The following is a 19,290-nucleotide window of genomic DNA, read 5'->3' as shown; positions in this document are numbered from 1 at the left end:
CACTAGCTATGTAGTTTGGGGCATCTTCCTGCCCCTTCTCTGTGCTTCGTGGAGTGGGCGGGGATTCTGCGAGGCAGTACAGGGACCGGACCCAGAACAGCACGTTGTATAGGGTATGTGCTATAGAAGTACTTGTGGGTGTGAGGACCCTCCCTGGGTGCCCCGTCATTGCAAGGTGCCCCCAACCCAGCCCCCCGTGTCCTGCACCCGCTCACCAGACTGGGGCAGCTGCAGCGTGCTCTTGCTCCACTGGGTCAGGCCCACGATAGCCACCATCTTGGCCCCGAGGCTGCTGCGCCGCTTCTTGGCTGTGGTGGTCCCAGCCCCACCCCCAGCCTGCTGAGAGCCGCAGATCTCACCACTGATGCTGGAGCTCCGAACCACGTTCCTGGAGGCCGCGGCCGAGGCCGGACCTGGCTCCCCGTTAAACATGGTCCGAGGGGTGGCGAGGCCTCAGGCAACCCTGTGAGGGAGGGCAGGAGAAAAAGGGGTCCCACATCAGGCCCCCAAGCCACTCTGCTGTAGCCCACTGCTTCCTAGCTGTGTGACTTTGGGTCAGTCACTTGGCCTTTCTGAGCTCATGAGGATTAAATGAATAAATAAAGGCGGAGTATACCCAGGGTCCAGCTCATTAAATGGCACCATTCTTAGGAGCACATGGCGGTCCCGGCAAGTGACCTGGTTTGGCAGTAAAGGCAGAGGCTGCGGAGTCATTCGGCCCACTCTTGAATTCCTAAGGCTTCTACACACTGGCTGTGTGATCTTGTGACCAAGCACCTTGGGGTTTCAGTGAACACCTCAGCAAAACAGGAAATACAAGCACTTACCTCACAGCATTGTTGTAAGGATTAAATTAGAGCGTGTGAAGGCGCCTAGAACAGTGTCAGGCGTGGAGTAAATATTTAGGAGGTGTGATTACTTTCACAGCCAATAATAAGAACAGGGAGAGCAACAGTGGTCCCAGGCTGGGGAGACAATGGAAGGGGACCTCCTGCTAAAGGGGACAGTACAGAGAAGTATAAAGGAGCAGGCACGAGTCATCCTTAAGCACACTGCAGAGCGGCAGCCACTGGAGGTGTTTTAACCCGAATCCCAGGGTCTTTCTTATGCATTTTAAAAATAAACTGAACTCATACTGCACATACAATTTTACATCCTGGTATTTTTAATTTTTCATTTAACCTCTGATCATGAGCATCTCCCAATGTCATTAGCATGTTGTAATATACGGCACACGTGTTTTAATACCACCATAATAGTCCATTGTGTGGTGGTAGCATAATTGACTTAACTATTTCAATACAGTGACCTCTGAGGTCAGGCCTGACTTCTTCCCCTCTCCTCTGCCTTTTAAACAACACTGCAACAAATCTCTTTCTACACTGCTTTGATCTGCTTCTTTCCTGAGGATTGATTCCCAGAAACAGAGTGACTGGGCTGGGAGCCTCCCCAGTGCCCACTCTCCCTTCCTGCTTCCTGGCAGAAACGCTGCTTTTGTTAGGTCCCATTTTGGAGGCAGATCCTGATAGTTCAAGTCACTCAGTGAATGGCGCTCGCCTGGGTAACTAGTACTGGTCCTGAGGGCAGGCCTGTGATTCAGCTGGCCCGATCTGACTTAAGGGGAAGATTTGGATTCTATGCTTATGGGAAAGGTGGGGTCTCCCTCCCCGCTTCTTCCCTCAAGACCCTTCCCCCTAGAGAGGGCCCAGTCCCAGGAGGAAGCCAGTGTCGCTGAGGACGCAGAGCAAAGGAAAGGACCTCAGGCCACCCTGGAGCCAGCCTTTCCCTGGTCTAGCCAGTTATGGGAGATAATGTGTTTATGCCAGTTTGAATCAGTGTTCTCTGTCTCACCCAAAAGCATCCCACCTGACACCGAGGACATAAACATTTCTTTGATTCTTAGAAAATATTGCCAAATTCCTTTCCAAAGCTGCCTTCAACAAATATTTAAGCCCCTAAAACTCCAAGGTCTAGGCCGAGTGCCAAGGATATGACAGTGAGCCAGGCCGACATGGTCCTGCCCTCCCAGAGCCACCAGTCCAAGAGAAGAGACAGACAGTAAGTCACTGATTAGGTAATTAAATATTAAATCTGAGGGAAGACAGAGGGCACTGGGAGCCATTCTGGGGGAGCGAGGGAGTGGGGCAGCAGGCGTCTATGGCTCAGTTTTGTACAGAGATGGGATCTCTAGCTGTCTGGCCTCTACAGCTTGGCCAAAAGTCCAATGCAGCAGGGAGCGTGCTCCGCTCAGAGTACCCGAAAAGTGGCTGCTCCGGCAGGCTCTGCCTCCAGCTCTTCCCAGCTCTGTCCCGGGCTACAGAGCTCTTCCCAGCTCTTCCCAGGGCAGCTCCCCATCCCGGGCCTAAGGTCACTCTGCTTGACCCTCTGCCCTCAGGCCTGTCACCCTGAGGGAATCTGACTTTTCAAAAGGACAGAGCTGAAGGGGGTGTGTGAGAATGAAGGAGAAGGGAAGGGGCCACTCTAGAGGATTCTGTCCTCAGATAGCTGCAAATGGTGGCCTCTTGCCTCCTGGTCAGCGTGGCTCCTGCCAACCAGGCAAATTGGGGCTGACAGTGGGGATGAGTCAAAGCTGTGTTCTCCCTCCTTTGTGGTTGTCTGGGCCGTTTTTGCTCACCCTGTGATACAGGCAGAGTCCCAGATTATATTTCTCCAGCCATCCCCCATTAACCTTGCAGCTAATGGAAAGTCCCCCTGGACTTGGGTCTATGATGATCTCTTCTCTTTAGTTTCTAATTCTAGTGCCAGTTTGTGTGTTTCTCTGGGTATCTACATGGTCTCTTGGTGGACAGTGGGAGAAGCCTAATTTACTCTTTAAAGAATTTCTGTTAGGTGTGTGGTAGTCTCCATGTCACAGGTGAGAAAATGGAGTCTCTGAGAAGTCAAGGCCTTGCCGATCCTACTCACCTAAGAAATGGCAACACCTGGACTCGAACCCAGGTCTCCCTTTCCCACAAAGGTGCAGACACAGGGGCGCCTGGGTGGCTCAGTCGGTTAAGCATCCTACTCCAGGTTTTGCCTCAGGTCATGATCTCAGGGTGGTGGGATGGAGCCCCCTGTCCTCGGGCTCCACAGCAGGGAGTCTGCTTGAGAGTCTCTCTCTGCCTCTGCCCCTCTCCCCACTCGTGCTCTCTCTCAAAATAAATAAATAAAATCTTAAAAAAAAAAAAAAAAAGAAAAAGAAAAAGATGCAGGCACGCTCGGCAGCTCCTGCTCCTCCCAGCCAGAACTCACCCAAAGGTGTGGGCCCATCCCTCCCCTTCAGCCTTTACCCTGGGTCTCTGACTCTTTGAAAACACTAAAAAAAAAAAATCTCTGATGAGGAAAAACCTCTGTGGCCCAGGTTTTCACAGTCGGCATGAGCAGTAATGTGAGGGCCAGGAGAAACCCCACCCAGAACACAGCTGTAAGGGCACCAACAGCACAAAGCAAGAGCTCCCCAGGCACAGCCTACAGGAAGCTAGAGTACCACTCCCAGGGGCTGAGAAGGGAGGAAGGTATGGGACAAAATTCCTGACCCCGCCAACCCAGGGGCTCATGTTGCCTCATGAATAATGAATGACATTGACAAGCAGATGGTTTGACATCCAGGACTGGGCCCCATCCGGAGTCTTCTCATCTTTAACCACCCAGGGATCACCCAGGGGGCCTGGAGAGCTTCAGAGCCCCGCCACACGGGCCACCCTCCAAGGGACAGGAGGAGCCAAACCCGAAGCACAGGACCCAAGGTCTTGGGACCTGACCCCTGGGTTGGGTGGCCTGGGAGAAATAAGAATAAGGAAGTGGGATTAGAATGAATACAGACTTCTGTCACTTTCTCTGGGCCTTGGTGTCCTCATCTGTGTGTAAAATGAAGCGATTGCCTTAGGTGATCTCTAGAAGCCCTTTTAACTAGAGAGCAGAGCCTGTGGACACACTGCATTGGCAGGCTCAGAACTGGGGCTCCAGGTGCTTCTCTGACAGCTGGTCTAGCTCAAGAGGAGTGAGACAAAGTGACAGAGCCAGCCACCCGGCCCTTATGAGGAGGAAGGGGGCCTCCTCCCAGGGACACTACAGGGCATCCTGGTAGTTCTTTTTTTTTTTTTTTCCCCAAGATGTTATTTATTTATTTGGCAGACGGAGATCACAAGTAGGCAGAGAGGCAGGCAGAGAGAGAGAGAGAGGAGGAAGCAGGCTCCCTGCTGAGCAGAGAGCCCGAGGCGGGGCTTGATCCCAGGACCCTGAGGTCATGACCTGAGCCGAAGGCAGAGGCTTTAACCCACTGAGCCACCCAGGCACCCCGTATCCTGGTAATTCTGACAGATTGCTAAATGAACTCCATCCTTCAACAATCTTCAACAAGTCTTCAACAATCCCTGCCTCTGAGCATGACTGTCCCTTTCCCAACCAAGTTCATGGCTCCCCAATGAAGGGAGCCCTCCCTCACCAGGTCACTCCAGCTCTCTCTGCTGCCTCCCACCTACTGTCACAGCAGCATCTACTACTGTGGCTCGGATTTCCCATCCAGGGACAAGGACTACTCTTCCCACTCCTGAGGGAGCTCCTTGCCAGCTGAGACCTTCCAAGATCCTCAAGGAAGGCATCTAGTGTTTTCTTTCCAGCTGTGGGTATGTGGCCTTCACCCTGGAGTCTCAGTACCCCAAGGGCGCTCCAAACCATCTCTTAAATCCTGACAATAGGGGTCTCATGGCTCTGCCCCTTGGTCCCTTTGACCATGTGTCTAACCAGCTCATGAGCCTTTCCCAAGAGTCAGTGAGGCCATCCGAAAGCTCAAGACAAACCCAGCACCCACCCTTTCAACAGGAGGGAGCAAGGAATCTGTCACAAGGGGATGGATGGGTAGGTCCACCCACAACAATCACTAATCCAGATCTTTCCCATCCAGGCCAGATTTAACCTCAGGATCTCTCTCAACCAACTGGTGAGAACTGGCTCATGATTTGAAATAGAATCGCCATCCCTATTCCAGCCTGAGTCTTTCATCTTGTAGAGTGGGACCTCAAGGCCAGGATGGGAAAGAGACACACCCACGGTTACACAGAATACTAGTGATAAAACCAGAGCTCCAACTCGAGTCTCCGAACTCCCAGGTCCCACATCACCGGGGAGGTGCTTCCTCTCCACTTGGAAGAAAAGCCAAACTCACCCAACTGATGAGTCTGAGCGCAGGGCTCCACATCACAGGGGGCTGTGCCCCGCCCAGTAGCACAGCCCTAGGGCATTTACACGAGGCTGCAGTTAACTTCCGCCCAGACACCAGTTTTCAGGAAGGTGCTGAAGGCAGTCACAGCAGCTCCCACGAGGAGGTGATGTGGTAAGAGTCTGGAAGAAAAGAGGGAAGTTTGGAGGAAGGGCTAGCAAAACAGCTATCCGTAAGAGCTTCCAGTAGTTGGTGGCATAAAAAGACAGACTTCGGAGATAGCTCTGTGATGTTGAGCTAATCATTTAAACTCTGATTCTGTTTCCTACTCTGTAAAACCATCCCAACTCCTGGGTCCCCTAATCTGCCTTTCGGCACTTTCATGTCACACTACTGTTGCTGAAGCCCCACCCACAACTTTAAAACTTAACAGATGAGAGACACTTGGAGGTCCAAATGCTGAGGAGCTCAACACTCTAGTCCTCCTTCCTCGGTCCTCCCCCTGACCCAAGGGTTTGCGTCTTTCCCCAGACTCTGACATGCTCAGTGGGTGGGGTAGGGGGGAGGGGCCTCCTGGGGAGGGGCCTCCTGGCTCCACCCCCAGCCATGTCACCCTGAGCAAGTCATTCAGCTTCTCTGAACTTCCATCTCTTCTTCTTCTTTTTTAAAAATGTTTTTCTTCTTCTTTTTTTAAAGATAGAGAGGGGGAGAGAGAGAGAGAGAATGCGCATGCAAGGGAGCACGAGCAGGGAGAGAGGCAGAGGGGGAAGCAGGCTCCACGCAGAGCAGGGACGTGGAACTCGATCCCAGGACCCTGGGATCATGACCTGAGCTGAAGGCAGACAAAAGCTTAACCGACTTGCTACCCAGGCGTCCCCCATCTCCTCTTCTATGTGATGAGTCTACTTGCCACCTGGACCCAGGCCCACTTTCCAGGCTGGACTGGGTGTCAGATGGGTATAATGAGGAGCAAGAAAACACTGATTAAAAACACAGGCTTTAGGGGTGCCTGGGTGGCTCAGGTCATGATCTCAGGGTCCTAAGATCGAGCCCTGTGTTGGACTCTCTGCTCAGCAGGGGATCTGCTTCTCCCTCTCTCTTGCTCTGGCTCTCACTCTGGTTCAAGTAAATCAATAAAATCTTTAAACACCACACACACACACACACACACACACACACAGGCTTTGGAGACAGACAGACTTGGTTCAAAACCTAAATATGTCACTTACAAGCTGTAGGATGCAGGGCAATTCCTTAACAAGCCCCCCAACCCCAGCCTACTGCTCCTCATCTCTTGGCCATGAGATAAGAATGCTTGCTTTAGGATTATTAGATGAAATGTTGCAAAATAAGGACTGGTAAAAGAGCTAAATGCTCAGCTGGGCAACTATACTGTTACTACTCCTAATGGTGCCTTTGTAAACAGGGAAGGTACACAGATGTCAACGCTTATTGGTCTGGATAGCACACCAGATGCAACCACTTCATGGGAAGGCTCAGAGACCAACAGGATCACCCCTCCATCCAGCCCAGGCTGCTTCTACCCAGATCCCAGGACAGCATGTGTTCTGGGTCCCTGCGCCTCTCAGCTGAGGTGGGAGCTGGCATGTGACGCTGTGCTCTTCTCTGCCAGCATCTCAGCTCCCGGGGCCCCCACTGGATGCTGGGTCTGGCATTGGAGACCCCTGACTCAACTTGGACCCAGCACCAGGGCTGCCCACCATATCTCCCATCCCAATCTATGCCCATGTCAGAGGCCAGTGTCTGCCTCCACAGAAGGTTGGAGGGGTTCTCTTTTTTCCTAGCCTCTCCTTCCCCACGCTCAGGAAAAGATGGGCAGGTGACAGGGCAGGCACATGATGGGAGAGGTAGATTGGACTGAGGGAGCACACCCAGCTTGCACGGGGAGCACCATACCAGCTCCCCTCCTGATTATGTGACCTTTGTCTCCCCCCAGCCGGACTCCCACACACAACACTATACACACACACAGGGAGAGACAGAAGGCACTCGATTTCAAATGTGTAATCACACACCCTACAGACCCAGACAGATGATATACACTTAAAGACATAATCACATGTGTCCACAGAGAAGCACATGCACCCCCGAGACAAAGGCACACAGAAGCCGCCACACTGACGCCACAGGCATTTGCAGACTCACATATGTGTAGACACCCATGCACACTCACACACACAGCCCTCCTTGGCCCCCGCCCAGCCCAGAGAGGTGGGAAGAGCCCAACCTTCAGTGGGCAGGGAAGTGGGAAGAGTCTTACCTGGGTCTTGGGTTCCTGTGGCTGAGGCATGCACACCGGCTCTGGGCAGGCGCTTGTGTGAGCTTGAATACACATACACTCATCCCCGCTCCAGCCCCCAGTACCACTCTCCTGGCCCCCATCCCTGCAGGTCGGACAAAAGAGCTCCTCGGTGAGGTTTGTGGTGAGGAGATGAGAAGGCTGGCAGGGAGCAGCTGCTGTCACCATGGCTACAGGGCTGACCCACTTCTCCTCCACCCAGCCTGGCCCACCCAGCCCAGGCAAGGGAGGACAAGCAGCTTTGGACAGAGGTGTCCTCCCCATTACACATGGTAAAGAGGTGGCCCTCCGAGGGTGTGGTAAGGGATGGGGTGAGCACCAGACTAGTTCCTGCATGGAAAGGCAATAGCCAGACATTCTTTGAGGGGAGCAAGGTACTCAGAAGATGACCCCCGCTAAACCTAGCATGTGGCCTCCCACGGCATCTGCACCTCTGGCCTCAGGGACCCTCCACAGGCCACGTGCTTGCCCTGGACACATTCTCAGACACAGGCCTCATGGCAGGGCAGAGGTGGGGTGGGCAGGCCCAAATCTGTGTCCCCAACTCCAAGGACCCAGGACACTGAAGGGCAAGAGAGACCCAGAGCTGGTTGAACCCTGTGTCCTGCTCAGACCAAGGTTGCGGAGGGCAGGGCTTGTCCTCCCTGCTTGGACTAGGTGCTGCTGGAGGCAGGGCCATGCCTTCGTTCCTCAGCCTGGGCTGCCATGGGTCTTCTCTCAGCCACGGTGTTCCTGAGGACATGGCCATGTGTCTTTCCCTCAGAACTGGAGATAGAGAGGAACCACACAGCCTTTGGACAGCTCAGTTTTGTGAGATCAGTCACAAAGCAGAATGAATTGCTCCTGCACGACAGCTTCCTGTAGCTCCCCATTTCCTTCAGGATAAAGTAAAAACCCCTCACGCCGAGGCCCGTAAGCCCAGTGGCCCAGCTCATCCCCTGCTCTTGCCCCTCATCTGTGTTTCAGCTGCACTTGCCTCGTTCCTGTTCTTCAAAAGTGCTCTGTGTCTCCCGTCTGCCTGGAATGCTCTTCTCTAGCCTTCCTAACCTGCATTTGTCTGCCGTACCCCCTTTGCCTGGCTGATCCCTTCTCTTTGCTCAGTCCCAGATGCAATGTCATTTTCTAGGAATCCTCCCAGCCAAAGTGAGTCCCCCTGTCATGCTCTCCCAAACTCTGCACTGGCCCTGCCTATTATGTGAACCGTGTCCTCCCTCCACCCCCCAAAAAAGATATGTTGAGGTTGAAACTACAGTACCATAGAATATGACCTTGTCTGGAAGAAGGTCATTGCAGATGTGATCAGTGAAGTTGAAGTCATGCTGGCGTAGGTTGGGCCCTAATCCAAGATGACTGGTGTCTTTAAAAGAATACAGCTATGTGAAGACAGAGACACACAGGAAGAATGCCATGGGATGACGGAGGCAGAGTCTGGAGTGAGGAGCAACAGATTAAAGAATGCCGGGGATTAGCAGCTGTCACCAGAAGCGAGGTGAGAGCCATGGAAGAGCATCTCCCTCAGAAGGAACCGATCCTGCCAACACCTTGACCTTGGACCTTTAGCCTCCAGAACTATGAGAGAATTAAGTTTCTGTTGTTTTAGGCAAGCCAGTTTGTGGTACTTTGTTACAGCTGCCCTAGGAAACTCATATGTTGCTATTCCTAATTTGTTCAGTGCCTGTCTCCCACACCCCAGCCCCTGGCTGTGAGCTGCCTGAAAATAGACACCATGTCTTCTTCACCAGGAACCTCTAGGGCCTGGCATAGGTCTGGCCCACAGTAGGGCTCTGTAAAAATGTGTTGAATGAATGAATCATGATCTTGAACAAATATTAAATTAACAGTATTTGCAGTTGGATAGTAGAATTGTGAGTCATTTTATTTTCTTCATATGCCATACTGTGTTTTTCTAAGTTCCCACTTGAGAGACTATATTGATATTATCATAAAGAAAAACTAAAATACTTATTTTTCTTTTCAAAACATACGTTAAAACAACAGTCATTTCCATCAATATGTGTTTTACGAAGAGGAAGAAGTTCTGCTATCTGCTTGATAACTACTTTTTCATTGACTAAGTGATTCCTCCTTGTCTTGCTAGAGCGTTTTCTAGAGTCAGATCCCCAGAGCTTGAGCTCTGGGGGTCTTGGGAGGAATAGATTCCTGGTGGGAGGGGTCTAGGCAAAGTACGCATGCTTCTCAACCCTCCACCCCTTCTCACAGCTCATGGGATCCAGCCAGATGTGGCACCTGTCACCTGGTGGGGGCTGCCAGACTTGGCACTTGTGAACACCACCAGCCCTGGCTGAAGGCCATTCCCAAACAGAAGCAAAATCCTACCCTTCATGAATGTACCCTCAAACTTGAATATTCACACAAATCACTTGGGCATCTTGTTGAAATGCAGACTTCAATCCCATACATCCCAGGGGGAACCTGAACGTCTGCATTTCTAACAAGGTCTAAGGTGATAACCCATGTTGCTGGTCTATGGGCCACCCAAGGCACTGAAAGTTAAAGATTAAATATTCTGGTTATTCTGCAAGAGTGAAAGCTCTGGGATGGGGAGACCAGAAATGGCACACTGGGAAGTGCACTGCAGAGTATCTCAAAAGACAGGTGGGATTTGGAGAGGTAGAGTTGGCAGGAAGGAGGTGGGAACTACCTGGGAAGGTCCAGAGAGAAAGTGCTATGTTTGGAGGACGGTGAATAGAGAGCAGTGAATAGAGAGCAGTGCAGCTGGAACAGGACATAAATACAATTGTGGGAGGGAGGGCTAGAAAGGTAGACTGGGAACAGCCAATGAAGGGCTCTGAATGCAGGGCTTCCTAAGAAGCTTGGCTTTAATCCTGTAGGGATTGAAATCTGACATGACTTAGATGTCTGTTTTACAGAGATCAATCTGACACTGAGTGCAGACTCAGAAGAAGGTCTGACAGAAGGAAGAAGAGTCAAAAGGCAGATAAGAAGGCTGCACTGCTTCAGATAATGCAGACGGGAAAAGGAAAGGGGTGCCCAGGAGTCATGCGAAGGCTTGGGGGTTGCCTAGATGGGATACTGTTGGGATGAGGGAAAAAAACAGAATCCAAAGTGATTTACAGGAATGAGAAGCACCATCAGCAAAGCTTGAGGTCCCAGAGGAAAACGTTGGCTTAAGGGGAAGATGAGTCCCATCTTAGATGTGATGAGTCTGACATAATGTTGCAACTCCTACATAGAGGCACTGGGCAGGTAAGCAGATTCAGTGGAGCCCAGGAGAGCAATGTGAGTGGGCAGGATTTGGATGTGTACCCTGAAGGGAAAAGTGAGGTGCAGAAAAGAAAGAGAATGCCCAGAGGGGAGTACAGAGTGAGCAAAGGGTGAGAAGTAATATCCAGAGCTAAGGGCAGGAGGAAAATAGAATCCACTAAAGAAGGGAGAATCAGCAGGAAGGTCAGAGAAGATACCGTGAGTATACAGACGGCCAACCTGGAGGCCCTACCGTATTGTGACATCAAAATCAAGGAAAGGCCTGTCCAGCCAAGGCTGTAGGATGGCAAGGGAAGCCCAGGCTTGAAAAAGAGCACTGCTTGCATGGAAAGCAGGATTTGAATTGGTGGCAAAGAGGGCTGGATTCCCAGGAGTAGGTCTGGGCTTCAGCAGGATCCCAACGAGCTTGGTTCCCAAGCACTTATTCCAGATCAGCCCTAGCACAGGAAGGCTGATTGCTTAACCTGCAATCACACATACCTGACATGTGCACACCCCAGAACCTACCAAACCCCCAGGGCAGAGCAGAGAAGCGGGGAGAAGAGGTCTTTGGAGCAACACCTTATGACCGGGAAGCACATAATTTATCATCCAACTACGACTCTTGAGAGTGAGCAGAGAGGCTACCAACAATCACACCACAGGTGTGCATTAAAACGGTCCCAGGCAAACCCAGCCCTGCCGTTACCCTTGTCCTGGAGGATAATGATCCCCTCTAAAATGTCCATTTGCTCCCGTTTCCCCTTTCTAGATGGGGTGGCGGAATTGAGCCACAGGCGGTAGGAACAGGCAACCTCATACTCCGAGGCAGCCCCCGACCCTCCCCACAAACACCCCCCACCCAGGATGTTGGTGGATAGGGAGATCGGCTCCCCCCCTCTCGGCAGCACCATGGACAGCGACCGACTCAGCCCGCTCCGCATCCGCTGGCCCCTGCCTCAGTAGCGGTGAGGCTCGATCAATATTTCATGGGGGAAGGGGCTCGGATTACCAGCCCTGCGCCTAGCCAGAAGGCGCCGCCCGCTCCCACCCCTTCCCCCACCCCGATCCTGGGGACCCTCCCCAGGAACCCAGCACACCCACCGCCCTGAGGCGCACTCCGCATTCCCGGCACACCGCTCCGCCCCAGGACCGATCCGGGGGCACAAAGACCCGCGCGCACGCCACACAGCTTCCCGCGGCCACTCAGACGCACCACGCAGCCAGACGCGCGCTGTACAAAGACGGCGACTACACAAAACAACAGGCACACACCACACCCAGCAGCAAACCGCCTAGACACATAGCACACACACAATATGTCTCGCAGACACACACCGCGTGGAGAGGAGTGCACCGCAGACCCCCTTGCACCTCACATAGACATCCTGGCGCACATACACAAACTCACCTGCTGCACAAAAACTCCCTCACAGAGAAGCTCAGACACACATATCACACACTGTGTGTGCGCATACACGCAGCATGCCTTCACAGAGTCCTTCAGACATATCGCCCAGGGCTACTTCATCACACACACACACAAACTTTCTCTCTCTCTCTCTCTCTCTCTCTCTCACACACACACACACACACACACAGTATGCCTTCACAGAGACCGACCCTCAGACATTCATTCACTAGGGATACAGAAGCACATGCCTCACACTACCCAGGACCCACACCCTCCTGGAGCCCAGGTCTGCCCTCCTGCTGTGGACATGGGATTGAGGAAGAGACAGGCAGGACTTCCATCCCTCCTGCCTGGCCCTGGTGTTGATTCCCACCCAATACCCCAAGGCAGACAGACAGCAGCTCAAAGAGGTGAGAGGGAGGACGCAGGGAAAGGGGGACCTTTGAGACCTTAAAGCCTCCCCAGCTTTGCTGTCCCCAGGCCCCAAGCTCTGGGGCTTGCAGCCCCTGGGATGGCCTTGCCCTCACCTGCAGCTCCCACAGCCTCTGTGCTCCCTGGGACTCTCACCTTCTGGAAGGCCTGAGGTTTGTGTTGTGCATGGGAACCAAGAGAACTGAGGAGTCTACAGCTCCTGCTTCCCCCAGGAGTGCCCAAGTGCCGCCTGAGAGATGAAAGGACATGCTATCCCCATTTAGACACCCCAGCTACAAAAGCCTCCCTCTCCAGCAGGGGAGGGACAGGCAGCACAAATTCTCCTGTCTGCAGAATAATCATGGCAGGATATTCTGAAAGAAACCCAAGACAGGGCCTGAGGTGAGGAGAGGGAAGCAGGCTGGCAGAGCGGGAAGAGACCCCAGATTTTCCAGGCAGGTGGAAGGGAGCTTCAAGATTACTTAGGCCAATAGGCCATGTCTCTGACATCCCCATACCACTTCCCAATTTTGCATTATGCACATGACACTGTGTGCCCCCTCAACAATTTCTGCCAAATCTCCATACTCTTTTACAGTTCCTTAACTATGGTCTTAAAATTGATACTTTTAACTTACATGCATTTACTGTAAATAGAAACTTTGTGTTACTATTATAAATGCAAAGGCTATTATTGCTTTCAATAAATAGAAAATGATGGTAAAATAAATACAGTAAAAGCAAACTGTATTATTAAATTTTAGCTACACAGAGTTGCCAATCAAGACCTCTTTGTTAAAAAGGGAAGGGTAGCAGTGTTGGAAAGTTGTTAAAGACACACTGGCACTTTCTCCCTGGGACAACCTTGGACTTGACGGAGTTGAAAGGGAACCGACTTTCTCACTACGTGAGCCAGTGCTATATAATGACAGGTCCACGACCCACTGAAAGTCACCCCAGGTCCTGCTGAAAGTGCTACTTCTCACTGTGGGAAGCTCTAGGCTTGCCCGCCTCCTGTAGGAGCTTGGACACAGTGGCTAGCTCAAGCCTCGGTACCACAGCCTCGGTACCATGATCCATTCTGATAATAACAATCCTTAGAAATTGCTCGATTCTCTCCTACTTACAAATTGTCCCTATAGCCACTCTAGTATGAGCTGCACAGCAGGAATTATCATCTCCATTTCTGAATGAGAAAACAGAGGCTCTGAAAGATTAAGAGATTTGTTCTGAGTCACATAGCCACACAAGGTAGATCCTCAACTCCCACCCCCCTTTTCTACTCTCCCTGCCTCCATCTGTCCCATCATTGGGAGCCCTTATTCTAGGCTGACCCCTTCCTGGGCAGGGGGTAGTAGAGGGAGAATGGTAACCTTGCATCTGCCTATGAGGCCCTCACAATCTCGAAGGCAAACAGGCAAGTGAGTAAGTAGAGTTTTATTCTGGAGTCACACTGCTGTGGGTCCCTAGCCGAATAATGGCACCTCTCTGAACTTCAGTTTCCTTGTCTGTAAAATGGGGATAATAATAGTACCTATCTTACAGGGTGTCAGGATTCAATGAAATAATGCTTGTGTATAGAGTGGCACAAAGTGAGGACTGAAAAATGTTTATTACTAGGGAAGTAAAACGAATAGAATTAATTCAGGTTAAAAAAAAAAAAGGCTGCTGGGGGTGGGCAGGCATGACAGTGTTCTTCACTGAAGAGAGGAAATGAGTTCCGTCTTAGCGAATGAATATGATTTTGGTAGGGAGAACTATCCTGTCTGCTCATGCCCTCCTCTTCCTTCTCTGCCCACTCCAAAGAGAAGTGAGAAAATTTAGGGTCTCATCTTCCTACCTTTCTGCTCTGGGCTTTGAGTGACAACTGGTAGGCTCTTCAGAGTCTGCCCTGGGCCTTGCTGGCCCAGGAAAAGACTCCCCTTTAAGTCACAACGCCTGGGCTGTTTTCTCCAGGTGCTATCCAGATGGAAGGTTGGGGGCCGGATCCACCCCAGCACTCTAATAATTCTAGCAGATGTCTTCTAATGTACTTGCTCAGACAACAAAGATGCTCCTCACCACCACCTTTCTCCAACCCGGTCAAGAGCAACGTCTGGCTGTCTGACTTGGAGAGCCTTCCCAGCAGGCTGGAGTTGATTGAACCTGGGTGGGCACCTGACCCACTCAGAGCCAATCAGAGCCTCTCATACAAGTTTGGACTTGGATCGGCCAAACCCCGGGTTCTCTGAATATGGCCCAGAAGGAAGGACACCATTCAGCAACTGTAGGGTGCCCAGGATCTGGTAAAGCAGAGAAAACCCAGCCTGTGGAGAAAGAAAGATAAAGGCAGCTAGCAAGGTGCAGAGAACGGCCACTTCCATTTCTCCTGACCTACAGGTCCTGCCTCCCAGAAGCCACCGATTTTTCTGCCCCTCCGTTCTCAGGAATCTCTTGTGTCCTGGTAATAAACCTTTTTTTTTTTTTAAGATTTTATTTATTTATTTGACAGAGATTACAAGTAGGCAGAGAGGCAGGCAGAGAAAGAGAGAGAAGGAAGCAGGCACCCCACTAAGCAGAGAGCCTGATGTGGGGTTTGATCCCAGGACCCTGGGATCATGACCTGAGCTGAAGGCAGAGGCTCTAACCCACTGAGCCACCCAGACGCCCTTGAACTCTTCATTACTGAAGCTGGCTGGAGTGAGTTTCTATATACAAGCAAAGACCTAATTAAGAAAGGGGAGAAGCTGGGAACTAGAGGCGTAAAGAGGAACAATCTCGGGAGGAAAAAAAAAAATCAGTGTGTCTGCACTGGCTGAGCTCTGCTAACAGAAGATAAGGAAGTGGAGATGTAGACTCCGTACAGATGTGGCCAAAGAAGGGCAAATTAACACTGTCCAGGAAGGGCCAGAAGGGTCCTCAGAGGCCTCGCAGCAAAGGTGATAGCTGAGCCGGTTTGGAAAAGCGAAGGACATTTTCCAGGGAGACGAAGCAGGGGTGGGGGAGGCCTTACAGGCGGCGGGAACAGCAAGTGCAGAGGCACAGAGGCACCAAACAGCCTGATGTGTTAGAGGAACTGCCAGAAGTTCAAAATGGGGGGGGGGGGGGCAGGGAGAGCAGGGAAGATGAAGCTGGAGAGGCGTCCATCCGGTGAAGATCACAAAGGCTTTGAATTCCATGCTAAGAAGCTGAGGCCTTTCTTGTCAGCAATAGGGAGCTATTGAAGTATTTTAAGTAGTGGGGGGTGACAGGGTCAGTTCTGTGCTTTAGAAAGATGGTTCTGGGGCCATACAAAGAAAGGACTGGAGAAGGCAGGCCTGAAGGCAGGGAGGCCGGTTAAGAGGCTGCAGCAATGAGTCATCTGTTCCTTTCATCCACTGACCAGCTCACTGTGTACCTACTGTGTGCTGGGGCTAGGCAAAACAGGATTCCTGACCCCACGGGGTTCACAGGCCAGCAAGAAAGAGAAACAAGGAAGAAGCAATTCAAGTACGATGAGTGTCATGAAGACTAACGAGGTCCTATGGAGCTGGGGGCGGGGGGGGCAGTGTTTAGTTTCTGGTTTTTAGGCTTCACCAGGGAAATGATGCTGGAGCCGGTATCTCTCTGAAAGCTAAGTAGGAGTTAACAAGGCACAGGAGGAGGAGTGCATTCCGGGATGGAGGGACATGTGCGAAAGTCCTGCTGCTGAGGGAGAGGGAGAATGGTACCAGATGAGAGAAAAAGGTAGGCAAGGACCAGATCACACAGGGCCTCGGAGACTGCGTCAGAGTCTGGCTTTGGTTCCAAGAAGACTTGGAAGGGTCTTACACAGGGAGATGATACAATCAAACGTTTATCTTTCGAAGATCGCGCTGGCTGCGGTGTGAAAAATGAAATAATGCAGGGCAAGAACAGAAACAGGAGGAGCTGACTCCAGGAGGCTGTCCCTGCGGTCCAGGCTGGGAGCCGACGGTGGCCTTGGAAAGGGGCGGAGGGCAGGGAGAGAGATACAGAGAGCTAACACGACTTGCTGAGGACGGCTGTGGGATGTGGGGGTGAGGGAGAGGGAGGTGTCCAGGAGAACTTCCAGCTTTCCAGCTTGAGCAAGTGGGTGGATGGTGGCAGCAGAAACGAGCTGGAGATGCTGGAGGCAGAGCAGGTGCCGGCAGGCGGAGCTGGGGACCTGGGGACCTGGGTTTGGACCCCAGATTGTGAGACATCTGAATGTGGCCCAGGAAGCAGTTAGACCTGCAGGGCCTGAGCCCAGGAGAGACAGAGACTACTGGGGTCCAGAGAATAATGAGATTACCCGGCAGTGGAGGAAGAGTGGGCAGTTTAAAGAGAGGACGGGGGAGGGGACCAACTGGGAGGGGGGAATCCTGGTGGCAGCAGGGCCTGGAGGCAGAGTGACCAGAAGCTCTGAACTTGAGCAATTAGAACCATGGAATCTAAAGGTTCATTCCCTCAGCCCCAGGAGGCCTCAGGCTTTGGCTCTACCTCTCCTGGCCAAGCCTCCAGCCTCAGCACAGACACTTTCCCTCCCTCTCCCCCAGCACCTCTTCCTACTCTGAAGATACAGCTCAGGGAGCCCCTCCTCCTAGGGGAGACTTCCCCAAGTCCCAGCATGCACTCTGCTGTCCAACAACCTAAGTCTGAATCCCAGTTCTGCTACTTGAGGGCTGTGTGACTTGGGCCAAGAAATTTAACCTCACTTCTGTCATCTATATAACGGAAATAATAATAGTACCTACCTCCTAGGATCTGTTGGACGGTGAGTATGTAAAGTACTTCGCGGAGAACCTAGCACACAGTAAGCACTAAATAAATGTTACTATTATTAACATCCCGCCCACCGTGGGACAGTTAGTCATGCCCTCCACCTTGTACCTCCTCCACTTGGGAACTATTTGCAGGTCTGTGTCTCTCCCTGCCTCTTCCTACCCCTACCCAATTTGTGGGGCTACATAATATGCAGGGCCCAGTGCTAAATGAAAATGTGGGACCCTTGTTCAAAATGAGGAATTTCAAGATGGTGACAGCAGAACACTAAACAGAGCGTGAGGTCCTGCTAACACAGGGCTCCTGCAGCCTCAGACTGGTGACACCAGCCCTGTCCCCGCCCCCACCCAGCCCTCAGGCCTGGCCTGGAGGAGGTGTCAGCCCCAGGCGACAGAGCAGAAATGCCAACAGACATCAAGATAGGGTTTTGTAATTTCCATCTGGAATTTCATTTTGTCCTTCCCATAGAAATAAGACCAACTCTGTTTTACAGTTGACAACCCAGTCTACAGATGGGGTGGGCCTTGCCAGAAGTCACCCGCCTCGAGAACTACAGAGCTGGGATGTGAACATAGGCCAGACTGGTGCCAGACCGCTGCCTCTTGCCCTCTGGCTCCCTGGGGAGGTAGGGAGAATCTGGACCCAAGGGGTAAACTTTGTCAACAAGGCCCAGAGAGAGGGAGCTGGAGGGACTGGGCCCCGCCCTCCTGGGGCGAGCCACATAAACAACCAGCTCCCTAGGTACCAGGGCTGCTACCCAGGGAAGGGGGCACGAAAGGGCAAAAGGTCACTCCCAAGAAGGCTCTGCCAGGGCCATAGACCCTGCATAGAGCCCCTGCTCTCTGGAAATGAAACCCTGCCTTCTCGGCTTAAAGCCCTTTAGGGCCTGCCTTTGGCCTCAGGAGAACTCCTAAGCCTTTAGTACCCTACTGACCAGGAAGGTCTGGCCTCTGCCACTGCACACTCTCTACCCTCTCTCCTCCACTGCTGCCCTCCCCCTCCCGCCCCTCCCACCATCACCCAGGCCTGAGCACACACTGCTCCCTCTCCTAATCCCTGCTTCTTTGCCTCCTCAACTCTAGGCTCCCTGAATCCTTCCTTTCAGCACAGTGACACTGGTGTCATTAGCTGTCCTGGGCCATCCCAGGCTAGAGTGGGGCTGGAATGCAGGCTCCATGGGGCCAGGGCCATGTGGCTCACAGAGCTCGGTGCATCCGGATGTCTGAAGGCATCCCCCTTGCAACAGAGGCAGGAGGGTCCTGCACTCCTTCTCCCCTTCTCTCCATTCCGCCCCTTTTCCTTTTTTTCTTGTTCAGGTACCTTGAGCCCAAGGTAGGAGAAGCCCAAACTTGCAAAGGGAAGAGATGGGGGAGGGAGCAGTGTACATCCAGTCACTGCATCTGATCCCCCAGTACCTTCCTGATGGGGGTGGAGCAGTAGGAGTGTAAATTATGCCTGTTTTCCAGAGGAGTCTGAGACCAGTTGCCTGAAGTGGCACCAGAGCCTGGAAGTGGAGAATTCAGGATTTGAACCCAGGTCTGCCTGATGCTCACATACCTGGTGTCCTCTCTGCCCCTGAACTTCTGGCCAGGGAGCAATCGTTTCTCACCTGTGCCTTCAGTTCACACACACCCAGAGCAGCTCAGCAAAACCCTAGTGCAGAAGGCAGCCCCATGGTCAGTGAGAGGCCCGTGTAGAAAGCATCCCTCCCCTGCGTCAACAAAATGCCAGCATAGGAGAAATACAGACCCCCCCGCCAAGCACTGGTCAGCCAAACACTAAGGGGAGACACCCCCATTGTCAGCAAAGTGCTGCACCCCAAGTCAGCAAAAAGCCAGTGCAAGAGACACTTCCCCACCCCTCTCTGCCCAGGGTCCAAGATGTGGGCTGGGGTACATGGAGTCCTCCAAGGTAGAGCTCTTGGGGTGCGGTAGGGGGAAGCAATGGGGCTAGGGCTGCAGCTGCCTGGGGGAGGAGGCTGCAGCTGGGGAGCCAGCAGACTCGGGTGAGAGTTCTCACATG

At 52.4% G+C, this 19,290-nt stretch overlaps 1 protein-coding gene across 7 annotated transcripts in view; it reads right to left on the bottom strand.

Moving 5' to 3' along the window:
• RIMS3 (regulating synaptic membrane exocytosis 3) overlaps positions 1-19,290 on the bottom strand; it is a 59,711-nt gene that overhangs the window by 18,363 nt on the left and 22,058 nt on the right. For 3 of the 7 annotated variants that reach the window (XM_047725197.1, XM_047725202.1, XM_047725198.1), the window contains 2 exons: positions 5,165-5,340; positions 216-463 (listed from right to left, as the gene is read on the bottom strand). In XM_047725197.1, coding sequence (XP_047581153.1) covers positions 216-432 — 217 coding nt within the window. In that variant the 5' untranslated portion in view covers positions 433-463; positions 5,165-5,340. Of the gene's footprint in view, positions 1-215; positions 464-3,252; positions 3,271-5,164; positions 5,341-7,439; positions 8,588-14,368; positions 14,737-18,877; positions 18,922-19,290 lie in introns of those variants that run through there. The other 4 variants (XM_047725200.1, XM_047725203.1, XM_047725199.1 and 1 more) reach the window with 4 other exon arrangements.

This window comes from Lutra lutra, chromosome 4 (genome assembly GCF_902655055.1).
Source record: "Lutra lutra chromosome 4, mLutLut1.2, whole genome shotgun sequence".
Lineage (NCBI taxonomy): Eukaryota > Metazoa > Chordata > Mammalia > Carnivora > Mustelidae > Lutra > Lutra lutra.
This window is presented reverse-complemented; position numbering and strand designations above follow the sequence as displayed.